At 38.4% G+C, this 16,697-nt stretch overlaps 1 protein-coding gene across 4 annotated transcripts in view; it reads left to right on the plus strand.

Annotated features, from left to right (window-relative positions):
- The window catches only part of ripor1 (RHO family interacting cell polarization regulator 1), an 81,509-nt gene that overhangs the window by 30,641 nt on the left and 34,171 nt on the right, over positions 1-16,697 (plus strand). For 2 of the 4 annotated variants that reach the window (XM_056255108.1, XM_056255126.1), the window contains exon 1: positions 14,388-14,554. The exons of the other annotated variants lie outside the window; for them this stretch is intronic. In XM_056255108.1, the coding sequence (XP_056111083.1) occupies positions 14,536-14,554 (19 nt within the window). In that variant the 5' untranslated portion in view covers positions 14,388-14,535. Of the gene's footprint in view, positions 1-14,387; positions 14,555-16,697 lie in introns of those variants that run through there. 4 annotated transcript variants of the gene reach the window in all.

Here is a 16,697-nt window from a genome sequence, read left to right on the forward strand (position 1 = left end):
GCATTCACACGCACGGGACTCACAAACTGTGACGCAGGGTACCTGAAAGTTTTCAAGATCAGAATAACGTTAATGTGCTAGCCCAAGACATAAACATTAGACGGTAGTGCATCTGAATGTGCTGTGAAAAACTGTTTGCTTTTTATAATTTATCATCTGATGTGGATGAATGGAAACAAAATTAGTGACGGGTAGATATGGATTTTTCAGTGGCAATTCAATGCAATTCAAAGTCACAATTAATATTGCATTATCAGCCAATATTAGTTAAAAACAAACATTTCTTGGTTATTTGGCAACCCAGAACTGAGTAAATATAAGACTGAACACATGACCCGGCGTGTTGGGTTTTATATTTTTTAGCCAGCAGCGATATCACCCTGTAGCCCAAGACTGGTTGCCCACTGAAGCTAAGCAGGGCTGAGCCTGGTTAGTACCTGGATGGGAGACCTTCTGAGAAAACCAGGTTGCTGCTGGAAGAGGTGTTAGTGAGGCCAGCAGGGGGTGCTCACCCTGTGGTCTGTGTGGGTCCTAACGCCCCAGTATAGTGACGGGGACACTATACTGTCAAAGAGCACCGTCCTTCGGATGAGACGTTAAACCGAGGTCCTGACTCTCTGTGGTCATTAAAAATCCCAGGATGTCTTTCGAAAGAGTAGGGGTGTAACCCCGGCATCCTGGCCAAATTTGCCCAGTGGCCTCTGTCCATCATGGCCTCCTAATCATCCCCATATATATATATATATATACACTGATTGGCTTCATCACTCTGTCTCCTCTCCACCAGTAAGCTGGTGTGCGGTGAGCGTTCTGGCGCACTATGGCTGCCGTCGCATCATCCAAGTGGATGCTGCACATTGGTGGTGGTTGAGGAGATTCCCCCTTCCATGTGAAGCGCTTTGAGTGCCTAGAAAAGCGCTATATAAATGTAATGAATTATTATTATTATTATATATAAAATGTATATGTTTTAGGACGTGACAGGAGCAGCTAGAGCAGCCAATGGGAATCTGTGGGAAGAAAACTGGTATCAGGCTGTTCCAGTTCATTAAATGACAATCTTATATTATACACTCACCTAAAGGATTATTAGGAACACCATACTTATACTGTGTTTGACCCCCTTTCGCCTTCAGAACTGCCTTAATTCTACGTGGCATTGATTCAACAAGGTGCTGAAAGCATTCTTTAGAAATGTTGGCCCATATTGATAGGATAGCATCTTGCAGTTGATGGAGATTTGTAGGATGCACATCCAGGGCACGAAGCTCCCGTTCCACCACATCCCAAAGATGCTCTATTGGGTTGAGATCTGGTGACTGTGGGGGCCATTTTAGAACAGTGAACTCATTGTCATGTTCAAGAAACCAATTTGAAATGATTCTAGCTTTGTGACATGGTGCATTATCCTGCTGGAAGTAGCCATCAGAGGATGGGTACATGGTGGCCATAAAGGGATGGACATGGTCAGAAACAATGCTCAGGTAGGCCGTGGCATTTAAACGATGCCCAATTGGCACTAAGGGGCCTAAAGTGTGCCAAGAAAACATCCCCCACACCATTACACCACCACCACCAGCCTGCACAGTGGTAACAAGGCATGATGGATCCATTTTCTCATTCTGTTTACGCCAAATTCTGACTCTACCATCTGAATGTCTCAACAGAAATCGAGACTCATCAGACCAGGCAACATTTTTCCAGTCTTCAACTGTCCAATTTTGGTGAGCTCTTGCAAATTGTAGCCTCTTTTTCCTATTTGTAGTGGAGGTGAGTGGTACCCGGTGGGGTCTTCTGCTGTTGTAGCCCATCCGCCTCAAGGTTGTGCGTGTTGTGGCTTCACAAATGCTTTGCTGCATACCTCGGTTGTAACGAGTGGTTATTTCAGTCAAAGTTGCTCTTCTATCAGCTTGAATCAGTCGGCCCATTCTCCTCTGACCTCTAGCATCAACAAGGCATTTTCGCCCACAGGACTGCCGCATACTGGATGTTTTTCCCTTTTCACACCATTCTTTGTAAACCCTAGAAATGGTTGTGCGTGAAAATCCCAGTAACTGAGCAGATTGTGAAATACTGAATACAGACCGGCCCGTCTGGCACCAACACCCATGCCACGCTCAAAATTGCTTAAATCACCTTTCTTTCCTATTCTGACATTCAGTTTGGAGTTTCAGGAGATTGTCTTGACCAGGACCACACCCCTAAATGCATTGAAGCAACTGCCATGTGATTGCTTGATTAGATAATTGCATTAATGCGAAATTGAACAGGTGTTCCTAATAATCCTTTAGGTGGGTGTATATCACATCCACGTCGTTCACTTAGCAGTTCCAAGTGCAAATCCGGTGCGTTTGTAGAAGGCGACATACAGTACATGTAAACAAAAAGGTTAAAAGTGAGACTATAGACATTTTCCTACAGTAATAATTTCCTCCTTGTACAGTAATAATTTGATAGGAATACGAATGTAATAGTACAAAACTAAATGTCATTCAGGAAGTTTCCCCTCTGGAAGTGTTCTCTCAGAACAGAACACAAAATGACTGTTGACAAATGTATCCAATTTTAACCAGTTTGGCACAGACTACCAACATTGGGTTACATTGACCCAGCACAGGGTATGTGAGGGGGTTCATTATTTGTATATTTATTTTATTGGCCATCGCCACTCTGCTATCCATTGAAAAAAAAAATCCCAGTTGACCCCTGGAGACCATTACAGTGAGGTCATCCTAAGAGTTTCAGTTTGTCACAGGTGTGTATGGTTTGATCCTCTTGACTAGTTCAAAGCGCTGTGTGTTGTGATGATCACTTACACCTTGCCAGTCTGCTCTCTATGTTAATCAGCTTACACCTTCTTGTCTCGAAGACAGCTGTGTGGTCTGCCACAAACACACGGTACAAACCTAATGTCCCACACGCACTGCTCTCTGAGCCAGACTGTCTTTACCTTAAAGCCACAACGACTCCTTGAGTGTCTGCGATTAGCTTGCAACCGATGATGTATTTGTACCAAAGGCCACAAACACTGTCAAGTCCCTCAGGCCCAAACAAGTGCTGACGAACAGGTGCATGATAACTGTGAATATGTAGCAATCATAATATGTATGCAGTTCTCCTGTGCAGGTGTCAAGTTATCCATTTCCGTTTGTGTGGGTTGTTTTTCCTCATAATAGTTAAATAAAAAAACTAAAGCGGTTCTTTTAAAGGATTGTTCACCCAAAAATGAAACTTTTTATCATCATTTCTACTTGCCATATGGCTTTCTTTTGAAGAATTTTTCAACCTTTATTATCCATGCAATGAACGTCAATGGGGTCCAAAACAACACTGCAGACTGCACCCTATTGACTTTCACTGTATGGACAAAAAAAAAGAGAGAAGACTTTAATCTCTTTAAGAAAATTCTGAATCAGCACCTTGTGACCAAGTTTTCTTCCTGTAAAAAAAAAAAGGAACTGCTCATGGGACAGTCTGCAATTGATAAGTGATTTATTATAGCCTTTGTTAGCTTCAGGATTGACATGCCAGGTTTTCAGAGCTATAGGTAATTAGTTTAAGCATTTATTTAATTGTTCAAGTGCATTTTTTGATGACATAAAACAATCAGTTTTGTTGCTACACAGACCCTAATATGGTAGGAAAAAGGCATACAGAGTTGCTGTGAAACTCACAGCGAGCTGGAGTGTCTTCATGCATAATAATCCTGCTTGATGTTCTCCCAGTGGTGCTGGCAAAACCTCAAGAAAAGTCACGCTGGCTAAAGATCTCAGAAATCCTGCTGGACTCCTGATTATGTGTGTGTGTTCAGTAAACTCCACATTCTTAGGCCCCATCCACACTACTGCGTTTTACTTTAGAAACGGATAATTAAAACGAATACGATCTCCGTCCACACCACCGTTTTAGCTGCGTATTAGAATTGATCTCCGTCCACATTAAAACGACTGAAAACGCGGATCACGTGACCTTTCACCAACACTGGGCATGCGCGCGCCGGTGTAAACACAACTTCATTGATAAAATTATCCCACCATGCTCTGGGTTAACCCCAAACCGACGCTCCATGTACGGTCAACGCCGCCGCTGCACACGGGAATTGTCACAGATCGCTCGAATAATAGCTTGACTCCGGCGCATGTAGGCCGTTATAGCGCTGTAAAATGCAGAATTTACTTGTACAACAGCTGCTAGCAAAGATATACGCCATGACTGATGACACCCAATCATAGAGTCGAGCGTGAGCCTCTACTACGTCATCGTTTCTAAAGTCCTCTGTTTTGTCCCGTCTACACTTAAAACGCCCTCCGGAGATTCAAAACGAAAAACGGGTCGGCAGCGTTTCTAAACTTCTCCGTTTTGGGTCTCCGTTTTTGCCGTTTTAGTGTGGACGGGAGGTGCAAACGTAGCAAAAGGTCTCCGTTTTTAAACGAAAACGCATTAGTGTGGACGGGGCCTTAGTGCTAGTCCGTAAGATCCTGAATCCAGTGATGGCCATACTGCAGTGTGTGATAGTGCTGGTATTGTATTGGATAGATGGGTATTGTATTGGAGCTATTCTGATTCGCTTTCCAAACAATGTTTGAGTCTCAGTTATTAATAGAGGATGACTGTGATTCAGAATGGCTCGAGAAATGCTTTTATTAAAATTAGAGTGTTTGTCTGGATATGTGTTAATCGTGCTCTGGTCTGGATGCGAGCACACTGAAATAAAAATGTAATAAAATTACAAAGTACATCTGTGCAACATATGAATAAGGTTTTAGACCATGTCCTAACCAAACACAATGCGATACGATTCAAGAGAGAAGCAATTTGTCTGCCCACGCCAGCTACAACACGACTACAAGACATGACAACAACGCAAACAAAAATCACAGCCAATCGGAAGAGCATGTGGGTGTTTTTTGTTGTAGTTGTCATCTGCACTGGACATGTACATGATCATATTCATAAATATTGCACCATTTTAACATTATTAAAACAATCTTTGTCATATACACATTGTTTGTTCACATTGAGTTCACAGTTTGAACAGTTTCGAGTTTCTGAGGTGAATTATACATTGTCACTTTTAAGTATGGCTTAAAAAGATCACTCAAACTGCTATTCAAACTTACATTAGACACTTTTGACATTTAAGTAAAGCGCATATACCTGATTATCATTTGCATATTTTGCTTGTTGTTCAGCCGTGACGTCACAGAAATAGAAACCGTTTCTAAAGTAGAATCGTTGCGTATTGTCGCCATGGCTGATTAGGACACGTGGTTAAAGTAAGTGACATACTCAAAGAGTATAGAAAAGTTCACACAGAGGAATAAACATTCTCCTTTCAGTTAAGTGATGGGATTTTAGACTTGACCAGACCACAAATGCCACTGCTATGTCTCTGAAGGGTTTGAGCAAACAGGAAGTGAAGGTTTTCTTGTCTGATCCTCTTTCTCTCTCCAGTGGTCCTCAAAGCCCTTGGCTTTAAGAAGATTCCTTGATTTGTTTATGAAACGAGACTGGGAAACCCCCCTTCCACCACCACCACCACCCTTTTCCCTTTAAGATGTCTTTTTTTTGTCTACACACACACTCCCACATATAGGTCATAATCTATTTTAAACCATGATATATTTGGAGAAGTTCAGAGACTTAATGACCTCTTTCATATCCCATTACGCTCAGATTACAGCTCATAATGGGACAGAACAGAAATGTTAAGTAAGTATCAGGGCTGTAAATCGATTAATCATGATTAATCGCGATTAATCGCATCTAACATAAAAGTCTGTGTTAACATAATATATGTGCCTATATATTATTATATTTTATATATTATATATTTGTATGTCTGTGTATGTATATAACATATACACACACACACATATATATATATGTATAAATATGTGTGTGTACACTGTACAGTACACACAAATTATGTAAACAAACTTTTAAGTTAGATGTTATTTTATTATGATAAATACATTTTACAGCCCTATTAAAAAGTTAATGTATTAAAGTGTTTTATTTACTGAGATCATGATAGCACATGCCATGCAGAGGCACATACTGTCATATTTTAAATATCTGCCTCCAAACTTTTTTGATGGAATGTTGCAGGACGGTGCATTATTGCAGTGCCAAAATGCATGAAATTTGTTTTGGAATGCGCTGTAATGCTTCTGGGTTGTTGGCAGGACACGTCAAATGTGACATTCTATACTTAGTGAAGTATGATTTCACACAGCATTTTCTAATTCTTGGAATAGTATACAGTTCGTTTGAACTTGAATTGAGTGACATAAGTGACATGGAATTAAAAAAAAAATATAACCTAATATATAGGTTATACTATGTGTGAATTAATGAGATAATTTAATTTGAACCTAAAATATAAATATATTGTAAACTATATTAAAGTATTAAATATTTATATTTTAGGTTATAATGTATTTTTACACTTATATTTATAAGATTTTTTTTTTAAATAAAGTTTATGTCCATGCTATTTTTTGACAAACCATCTGAATGGTAATTTGATCCTTGAGGTGCATTCCTGTTTTAAAAAAAACACCAGTAACCATTTCTGTTATGGACAGAGAAAACAAAAATAAATTGTAAGATATTTACTTAAAGGGATAGTTCACCCAAAAATTCCAAATTGAATGAAATTCTTTCTTCTGCTGAACACAAAATAAGATATTTTGAAGAATCTCGGTAACCAGGAAACAAAACTCAATGGGGCCCGTCAACTTTCTGGTTACCAACATTATTCAAAATATCTTCTTTTGTGTTCAACAGAAAAAAACTCATACAGGTTTGGAACAACACGAGGGTGAGTAAATGATGACAGAATTTTCATTTTTGAGTGAAATATCCTTTTAATGTGCTTAAAAATGTGAGGCCATTGTCTAGTAGTATATTGTCTTTTCTGCAGCACTGTAAAATATTGTGTGAAGCCATTGACTGACTGTACTTCTACAGTGCAGAGTGACCCATAAACCTCTTCACCAGCTGGGGTTTAAACAGAAAGTCTTGGATTCATGAGGCTCCAGAAACTTGCCCGTACACTGTAAAAAATGATCGGGATTTTAACGGTAAAAGACTGTAAAAATGCTACAGTGAAAAACTGTTAATTGGTTAACAGAAAGTTTCCTTACTATATACGGTAAATAACTGTGATAGATCTAACGGGACATTTAATGTAATTTTACTGTAAAATACCGTTAAATTTACAGTTTTTGAAAGTGAAAAAGAACAACTCATTGTATAATTTACAGTGAAAAACCGTAAATTGACATTCCCACAATTCCCCGCGTGACACTTCACATTTGATGTGTTTTTGTTGAAATAACTGTTTCTTCTTAGTTTTCTTAGTTCTTTTCTTATCAGTTATGTACATTAGAGTTTTATGTTACATTTAATGTTGTTAAATTAATGTTTATTGCATTTTTAAAATGTCATGTGTGTTACCATGATGCTGTTTAGTGTTTGTGCGAATGAGACTGTGCAGCTTCTTTATATTAGTAATAATTTTCTTGTGGAAGAACTGCTTGTGATGAACTTTGATTTATCATGTGACTTTCATCACTGCTGTGATGATTGTTGTTTGTCAGTGTACTACAATGGTACAAAACATATATTAATACATAAATAGGTTGGTAAATTAACATTATATCAGATAATGAAATACGGTTTATTACTGTAAATTTTAAGTTAAGTCTGTAAAACCAATAACGTCTGTACCATATTTTTGACGGTAAAGTTCTGGTAACCACAGCTGCGGGTATTTTACCGTAAAAATGGCATTTTATTTTTTACAGTGTACCCCAGCAGCTAGATCCTCAGGATGATTGGTAAACGTCCTCTTATCGGACATAACTTTCATAAATTGTGAGGGGATTGAAAATGGAGAGGGAGATGATGTATTTATGATGGGTGTTAGCATGCTTTGGCTTGCTGAAGCATTCTTGTATCTGAGGAATTCATTTGATTATGTCAGTACCAGCATGATGTAGGTAGGATATGTGGGGAAAAGGGTTATTCTAATTCATAATGTGGGAATTTTTTGTAAATTTAACTAGAATGATTTACTGTAAGTTCAAGGAAGTTCATCATGTCCTGTGTGAAGATGTGTGAAGATGGTATGCAGGCTCCTATATTACCACTTTAAAATATAACTAGGTTGTGTGATCATACAGATACAGCATGGATTATAAGAGAACCACTTTTGAGAAAAAAAAAAGGAAATGCACAGTTAAAAATTGCTTAAAGATTATTTGAGTACATTTTACAAGAAAATACTATTTATTCTTTCTACAAAAAAAAAAAAAAATCATGTTTAATTGAACTTCTTACTTGCCGTCTCTGTAATTATTTGTGAAATTGTGAGTTTAGTTCTCTCTTTTTTGTAAAGTAACTTTTCTCCTTGGAATTTGAGTGGGATTATTTTTTGCATTCGTGCAAAATTTCTTAAAGCCTTTTTCCTTAGCCTAAGTTTTATTGTTTTGAAAATACAAGTTCTCAGACAGCGGCGATATGGACTTTTTAGCATGTGGATGTAAAGCCAAGTCAGCAGTAGCGATAACTCTCTTGCTCAGAATGCAGAGTCAGTCGTACAACAGTACGCCTCCACTGAAAGCCTCAACAGCTCTTCAAATTGCCAATAAAAAAGCATTATATATTCATTCTCTGCCTCCCTCACATACTCGTTCACTTGTTGTTATCAGACTGAAGGCAGGCACTGGAGGAAATGAAGGTCTTATTGGACGACCGTTAATCAGTCTCCACAGAAAGAGAGATTGTTAGGAGATGCGGGTCAGACCAAGAAGGATGTGATGTCAAACTAATTTCTGTATTTGACAGTCATAATCCTCTTTGTTTGTTGTTGACATTGTAATCTATAACAGGGAATAGACCAATAGCTGTTTTGTAATCTTATTGAGAATCCCGAAACTCTCTACCGCCATTAGTTTGTGTGTGTGGTGATAGCAGGGGTCCAGGGGATATTCCGACCGGTGTTCATGTGTGTTGGTCTGTCTCTCACTGAGAATCATTGTAAGATCATCGGAAGCACCGTTTGGACTGGACATGACTTTGTTAGCCTCTTCATCTGGCATTTACCTTATGGAGAGGTACCATAAGCCATAATGTCATCAGTCATTTGTTTATGTCCAGTAGTTGTATACAAATACTGTTCTTTTGCAACCAACTAGCATTTATTTAACACATTCTGATGGTTATTTGGCTTTTGAGTGTGACAATAGAATTGACAGGAGAGGTGTTCTGTTTTTTTGCCTTGTGCATCATAAAAACTGTTTCAATTAGTGCTGCCCCCTAATAGTCGACCAAATGTTAGTCAATGAGAAGAGGCTTGGTTGAGCTAAATTTGCATTGGTTGATTGCTCGCAGAGAAAAAAAAAACCCTCCACAGCTAACAGCAACTCCACGGCGGGTCCATGTGGTTATCATGTTAGGCTGGAAATCCAGAGTGTGGGATCATTTCGAGAGGGTAAAGGATGACCCCACAAAGGTGACACTGCAAACTCTGCAGGCAAACATTCGGCTATCATTCATCGAGCTCAAACATGGTTTATCATTTGAAACATGTTTGTAATAGCCTAATGTTAGCCACTTTAAATGGACGCTCGCTCTAACGTTAACATTAGATAAATATGCACTAAAGATGCCTTTCCAAGTGTTCGCGCAGAGTGTGGAAGTTCAATTAGTTTCCACCAACATGTTTTTTCTGCCAAAACTCTTTATCATTGAAGCATCTTTTATTGTGCTGGTTTTAACCCTGTGAGAAACCTTTTTTATGTGGTTAACTTTTTTGAAGAAATTTTTAACAAAGTTAAACCAAATATAGTTTTAGAGTTAAAGCTGCGTGTTTCCTCTTTGTCGCCATCTCTGTTCGAAATCTGCAATTGGAGTCATTCGCGGAATTATCAACTTTACGTGAGTTGTACTTCAACACCCTCGACATGGCACAGCGCGGATGAACACAATGTTTGAGGAGAGTGTGAGGCTGTCAGTCACCGTGCCGGTGTGGATACGGTCTTTCAGAATCACAGATTATTCTTTTTGGAAGTATGACCAACATAAGAATTTTCCCTGGAAAATGTCTTCTGAACTAGTAAGAAACATCCACTTTTGTTCTGGATCTGACATTGCAGTAAATCGCGCTGATTAAATCTAACAATCACTTATAAGTTATCATATCACGCAAAACCGTGCAAATTATACTTTGTTCTCAAATTGTTAATGTTAACAACGTCAGCATTGCTTGACTACATGTAATGTCCTTCCGATATGTATCCTCCTTTTTTTCGCATGGGTCCGGTTGCAGTCTCTTTTTTTCTGTAGCCAGCCACTCCGAAGTCCGAACGAAGTCTATTGCATTTTACAGCGGGTGAATCTCTAGTTGTCACTGATGATGATCGTCGTTTGAACCTTTCTGGATCCGCCATCAAATTAATAAGTTTAATTATATCAAGTGCTGTGAGAAAAGGCTATAAATCTCCACCTCCAACATCCTCACACGCAATATAGCCTACTAGCCGAGACTCCTTCTTTATGTGTGCAGATGTGACATAATGACGCAAAGACATGCTCGAATCTCCCGCGGAAATCCACCAGTGCCACTGGAGTTAAAAACATTATTACAAGCTTACCGCTTTGAATCGAGCTAAGGCAAGCAGATAGTTTTGAACACTGGCTGGTTATGTATTTTCTCAAATATGTATTTTGGATAATTTTTAACCCAAAAAAAGCTACGGACTGCAGCTTTAAAATCTCTCATCATGAAAATAGCCATGAAAGCTGGCATGGCGTTAAAAACAAACAATCTCTTACACTCTATGCTCCGTATAGCATGCTGAACGTTTAAGAATGAAAATTACATTAAAGATAAATTGAATAATAGTCAAATTTTGATCTTGTTTTTCTGTTAAACACAGGAACTGCCATATGGTGTGATTGATCATATATTTTCCTTGATGATTAAAAGAATCAAATTGGTTGAAATTACACTCAGAATTAATTAACAATTGATGTGGATAATGTAATAATTATATCTGAATACGAAAAACTAATACTTTGCAAACATTGTCGCATTGTTAAGTTTCATCAATTTTCACACCAATTATGGACCTCGGAAAAGTTATAAGGCACGCGTTAGCTCTTGAAATATAATCTGTTCTTCCTCGTTGAATTTGTTTGCACATTCACAATGTACAGTTAATTTCTCATTCTGCAATGATCAGCGCTTAAGTCAGCTAGTCAGACTGTGCATGATCTGTGCTCTCATGTGATTTTCTGTCTATTGCCCTGGTGTCACCATAACAGATGCAGTATCACCATAGTGATGTCATGCTGTGGTACACCGATATAAACCTTAGTCAAGCTGGCCTTATCCATAACATTGTATGAGTAATAAATTGTGTGAGGAAATGAATCAGACACTTCAAGATAAGGTTCCGTCTGCTGACCGACTGCCTAGTGTTGTACTGATATCAGCTCTAAAAATAAGAGCACTAGATACTAGATAGTATTTTTTATATGAAGCATCACAGGATTTCAGTAATGCATCCAGATGTTAGTAGGAGTCTTACTAAGGGCTGGGCAATATATTATAATATATAATATAGTATCTGCATTTATTTCAACCTTAATCCCGTGCGAATTGGCCATGTCTGTAATTTGTAAAGTAAAAATGACTGCAAATGACCTACCATATTTCGCAGAACACCGAGGTCCTGTGATAATATTAGTCCTGTGCGAATCGCATCTTTGTGATTTGGCAGGGTCGTTTATAATTTTTTCAAGGTTTTTGTTTTCTGTGCGCTTTTTTATTTTTTGAGTGTTTTGATAGTACTTTGGGTGCTGGGTCATATCGCTATACACCATACAACTATACAATTTGTAGAAAGAGAAAGCTGAAAACCATCAGAAGGGCAAAAACGAATGATTAGATGGAGATGAATGACATGTATGGCAGCATGCTGTAAGGAACATTCTTCTGTTTATGATATATCATTCAGCTATAATAACGACAAGACATTTCCAAGCAATAGCCTATTGACATCATATCCGGGAGATAAGTCAGTAAATTCGAGTAAAATCACAGGAGGCTTCGCTTATCCCGTGTGAATGCGCCACATGAAATACAGATGTGGGTGGGTAATTTCAAATTCACACGAGGTCCCCAGATAATACTAATCCCGTGCGAATAGGGCTTTAGTGTGACAGGCTGCTAATCGCCACATGTCAAGTCAAGTCAAGTCATCTTCATTTATATAGCGCTTTTAACAATGGATTGTTTCAAAGCAGCTTTACAGAGATAAACATATAATTTAAGGTAACAGAGATTGTTTTGGTTTTATAGCGGTTCTTGAATAATGTTATTTCCAGCTAAAGTTAATTTTGATTGATTCACCTCCGTCGAAATGATCAGACTTTAAACGCGAACCTGTGATTAACGCTGACGGCGTTCACATGCACATTCAGAATTGATTCTATAGTTATGTGCTTTTGAAAATATGTGCGCAGGTTTGTAATTCCATACAACCCATGCCTAAACAAACTACTTGTCTTGCCTATAAATTTTGATACAGAATTTTGTTTTATTTTATCACTTCGGGGTACGCGAACCGAATTTCAAACGCACATCAACTTATAGAATCGGAACCATCTTACACCAACTGCTCCTTCACCATTATGTGTGTATGATGCATATGGATGGTAATTAATGAAATATGAACGCCGACTTCCATAGCAACACTCAGAGAGGAATTTAGTCTAAACAGCTCTTTAGAAGTGTATATGTGGAAGCAGTGCAGTCTAGGTTTACTCCACAAAAACCAGTCATGCAAGCTGCCTGTCTCAAGCATTTCCCCTTACTCATATTCTCACTTGAACATCACAAACATGTTTGTTTCGAATTGTTATTTCAGCCACGTAACAATAATATGTTGCATTAAGTTGACCTGCGCTGACCATCGTCTGTGTTCTTTGATGAGCTGTGCTGCTGTCGTCACTTAGCTTTGAAGCCACAAAGTTTTTCAAGATGAAATTCTTGATCAAGGGAAACTGAAATTCAATTTTACAGCATTAGACACAGGGCTTAGTCTTAATAATTTGTGCCTTTTTCTGTGTGTCTGAAAATCACTATGCTAATATCACGTACTGTGGTATTATGTTATGAAATAATATTTGACAGCATGGATTAAGCAAATCCACATGGATGTAAAAAGTCATGAAAAGTTTTGAATAGAAATGGAGCTTTTAAATTTGGTTTGAAATGGAAATTCACCCTAGCAATTTGTAAAAGCATTTTATCGATTTTATTGTGGATTACTTTTTTTTAACCTTGTAATCAAAATATAATAACTCGATCATTGACCGACTTCTCCAGTCATTTAGTCCGCTTAAGCCCCACCCTCAAGCTTGGATTCAGATCTGCCTCCATCCAATCAATGCATAGAACCATCCGACCAACATTTTTATCTTTAAAAAAAAAATACTTGACATGTTTTGCCCCCAGCTTTTCATTAGTGATCCAAAAATCAATGTTATAAAGCAGAAATGTACTGACATCGCATATTCGTTCACATGAAAGTTCACTAAATAATCAGTCCTGTACATTTGTTTTTAATTCACTTTGCACTTTTTGCACGATGCAATCCATAAAATAAAATAAATGTTTTGATAGACTTCTGTAGTCTGTACTTGATCCAGTGTGCGGCCAGCCACTTTCTTGCTCGTTCAAATAAATCCACACAATGTTGTTTTTGATTCTCAGTAGCCAAAGGCAAAACATATCACATTATAGATAGTGATCAGATTTACCGTATGGAACATGATTTAGGAAAGTGGGAATTACCCTGAATCTGTGACTAAACACTGATATAAGTCTTGAGATCAGGAGTCAGGACCAGTGTTTAAGATTTAAAACTAGCTTGAATTGAAGATCCTTTTAATAAAGACCAAATCATGAATCTTATGAAAAATGCTAAGTTGTAAATGTAAGTTTCAAACATTCTTGGACTTTTCTAGAAGTTTTACTCAAGCATTATCTGAGGCTAAGTGATTTAGCTTTTGAAAGATGTTCCACTGTTAAAGTCAATGTTTTATGCTATTCATGGCCACATTATTTAAATATGACAGGATCAGATTCATTATTAACAGCTTGGAAGCTGGAAACTTCTGGAGTGCGTCTGTACTGGGTGTTTATCATTAAGAAACAAAGTGCAGGCCCTTTGCTGGAAAAGGGAGAGGCAGGAAGAGTGTGATGTCAGACAGGGAAGTGAACGGGAAACAGAACGAGGGGGAGGAGTGGGCTGCGAAGAGGGCGACGGCCTTCCCATTTCCTGGCAACCTCTCTATTTCTCTTTCTGCCAGTGTTGTGAGAGTACGATTAGGGGATGAAGACCACCACAGCTGGGACTGTGATTGTTCTTTCTACTACTCATTTACTTTAAAGAGTCTTTGAAGAGGAATACACACTCATTTTATACGGCATTCATCAGAAGACAACACCACAAAATGTACTGTGGATATGGAGGTACTCTGAGATTTATGAATAACAGTTTTGTGAGATATCATCTTGGTATTTGTCATGTACTATTGTCGAGTTACAGCCTGAATGTTGGTGTTTATGTTGTAAAGGGTGTTCAGGTTAGTGTGTTGTGACTAGAATCATTTAAATGTTCATTGAACTCATTTATCGTTTTATTGTAGAATGATGTAGAAAGATGTCCTTTTCTCTACGGATTGAAAATCGCCAACATTTGCTCGGCTAAATTTCGTTTTGACTCACCGAGGACGCTGACAACCATAGCTAAAGGACACAAGAAGTGATAACGTATCATAAAAGTTGTTTCCTATTAGATGCTGTTCCGCAAAACACAGAATTGAGCTGAAAAGAAATTTGATACAGATTCTTCTCAGTGGTGTGTGTGGTCAGCTGTAGTGAAGAAAAGATACATGATATAGTTCATCACAACAGGAATTGTGTATGTTTTCACAGTTAGTTGGGAGGGGAATGACGGTAGTTTTTATCATTGCCCGTCCAACACTTTCTCTGTCCAGATGTTTTTGGATTTTGTGGTGGGACCATTGTCCTCCTGGGACAGGCGTCCCACTGGGTTCCCATGTGATGGTTCTGCTGGAGCAAGAGAGAATAGAGACACTCAAAGTATGTTTACTCTGGGCTACGGTTCAGTGTGGCACCTCAGGGTCATCTAGAACAAACACACAGGGAGGTCCTTAAGTTTAGCCCTTAGGACTATACCTCTGGTTTACTAAAGGCCTGGTAAAGCAGAAGCTGTAAACACTTGTTTAGATGATCCTCATAGTTTAGACCTCAGGCCTGGCCAAATGTTGCAGAGAACTATTGAAAGCATAGGCGTAATTCTATGGGGGGACAGGGGGACACGTCCCCCCCAATATTCAACGAAGGGCAATTTGTCCCCCCCAATATTTGATCATATTTGGGGCGCGTTTCCATTACAGATTTGCGCAAAACTTTTGCGATATTTTCTAAATGTCGATAAAAAACTATTGCGAAATGACGGCGTTCCATTAACCGATGTTATGCGACTAAAACGTCTTTTTTTCCTCTCGCGATAAGTCATTCCAAAAATCATGGCAACGGACGTTGGTAGGTTTATAGCCTATATCACAGCCACCGCATAGACATTATTATTATTATTGGAAGGAGACGTGGCGTGTTATCCAAGCGTTAATGGCAGGGAAAGACACGGAGTTCCTGGGTGTTTCTCCCTAATTTCTGCTCCGATGTCTTGATTTTGGCATTTCTTTGAGGTTTAGACACTGATCAATATAGAATGACTTTATTAATGTCATATAGATCAGTGGGCTTAGAGTCCAGTAGACTATTCCTGTAATTATTGTTTCTTTTATGAATTCAATAAAAAACTCTGTCTCGTATTATGTCCAAACGGTCAGTGTACTTGCATTCATGTTTCTTATTTAACCCGTAATTGCAAAACGAAAAATGAACGGTTGTTGTATTTTTAAAACGCAAAGGTGAACACCAACATTTTAGTTTGACCTGTAGGCCTACACCAAATGCTGCACAAAAAAATAAATTATATATATATATATATATAGAGAGAGAGAGAGAGAGAGAGAGAGAGAGAGAGAGAGAGAGAGAGAGAGAGAGAGAGAGAGAGAGAGAGAGAGAGAGAGAGAGAGAGAGAGAGAGAGAGAGAGAGAGAGAGAGAGAGAGAGAGAGAGAGAGAGAGAGAGAGAGAGAGAGAGAGAGAGAGAGAGAGAGAGAGAGAGAGAGAGAGAGAGAGAGAGAGAGAAATTTTCAGATATTTGTTTATGACTTTTTGCCCCTTTATTAAACATTTAAAATATTCACAAATTAATATGGAGAAAAAAAAATGTAGATTTTACTGGTTTTCTAAGGCCAAATTAGAACCTGGAAATTATATTTTTCCCGCAGTGCTGAATGAGAAGAGCCATGACCACAGCGCCTACAGAAAGGGGATGTATAGTTGAGTTAGGCTATAATAAATGTGTCTGAAAAAATAACGAGGCATTTTAATTGTTTATTATCAAACTATTGTTTTCCTAAATCAGTGTCGGCTAAAAACATATCTCCATCTCCGGATGCACCTTTAGAGAGAAATGCACCTTTCATACGGATTACATAATCAGAAGGTATTAGCTTTCGA

The sequence above is a fragment of the Rhinichthys klamathensis genome, unplaced genomic scaffold (assembly GCF_029890125.1).
Source record: "Rhinichthys klamathensis goyatoka isolate OS25496 unplaced genomic scaffold, OSU_Roscu_1.1 h1tg000005l_1, whole genome shotgun sequence".
In the NCBI taxonomy this organism is placed as follows: Eukaryota; Metazoa; Chordata; class Actinopteri; order Cypriniformes; family Leuciscidae; genus Rhinichthys; species Rhinichthys klamathensis.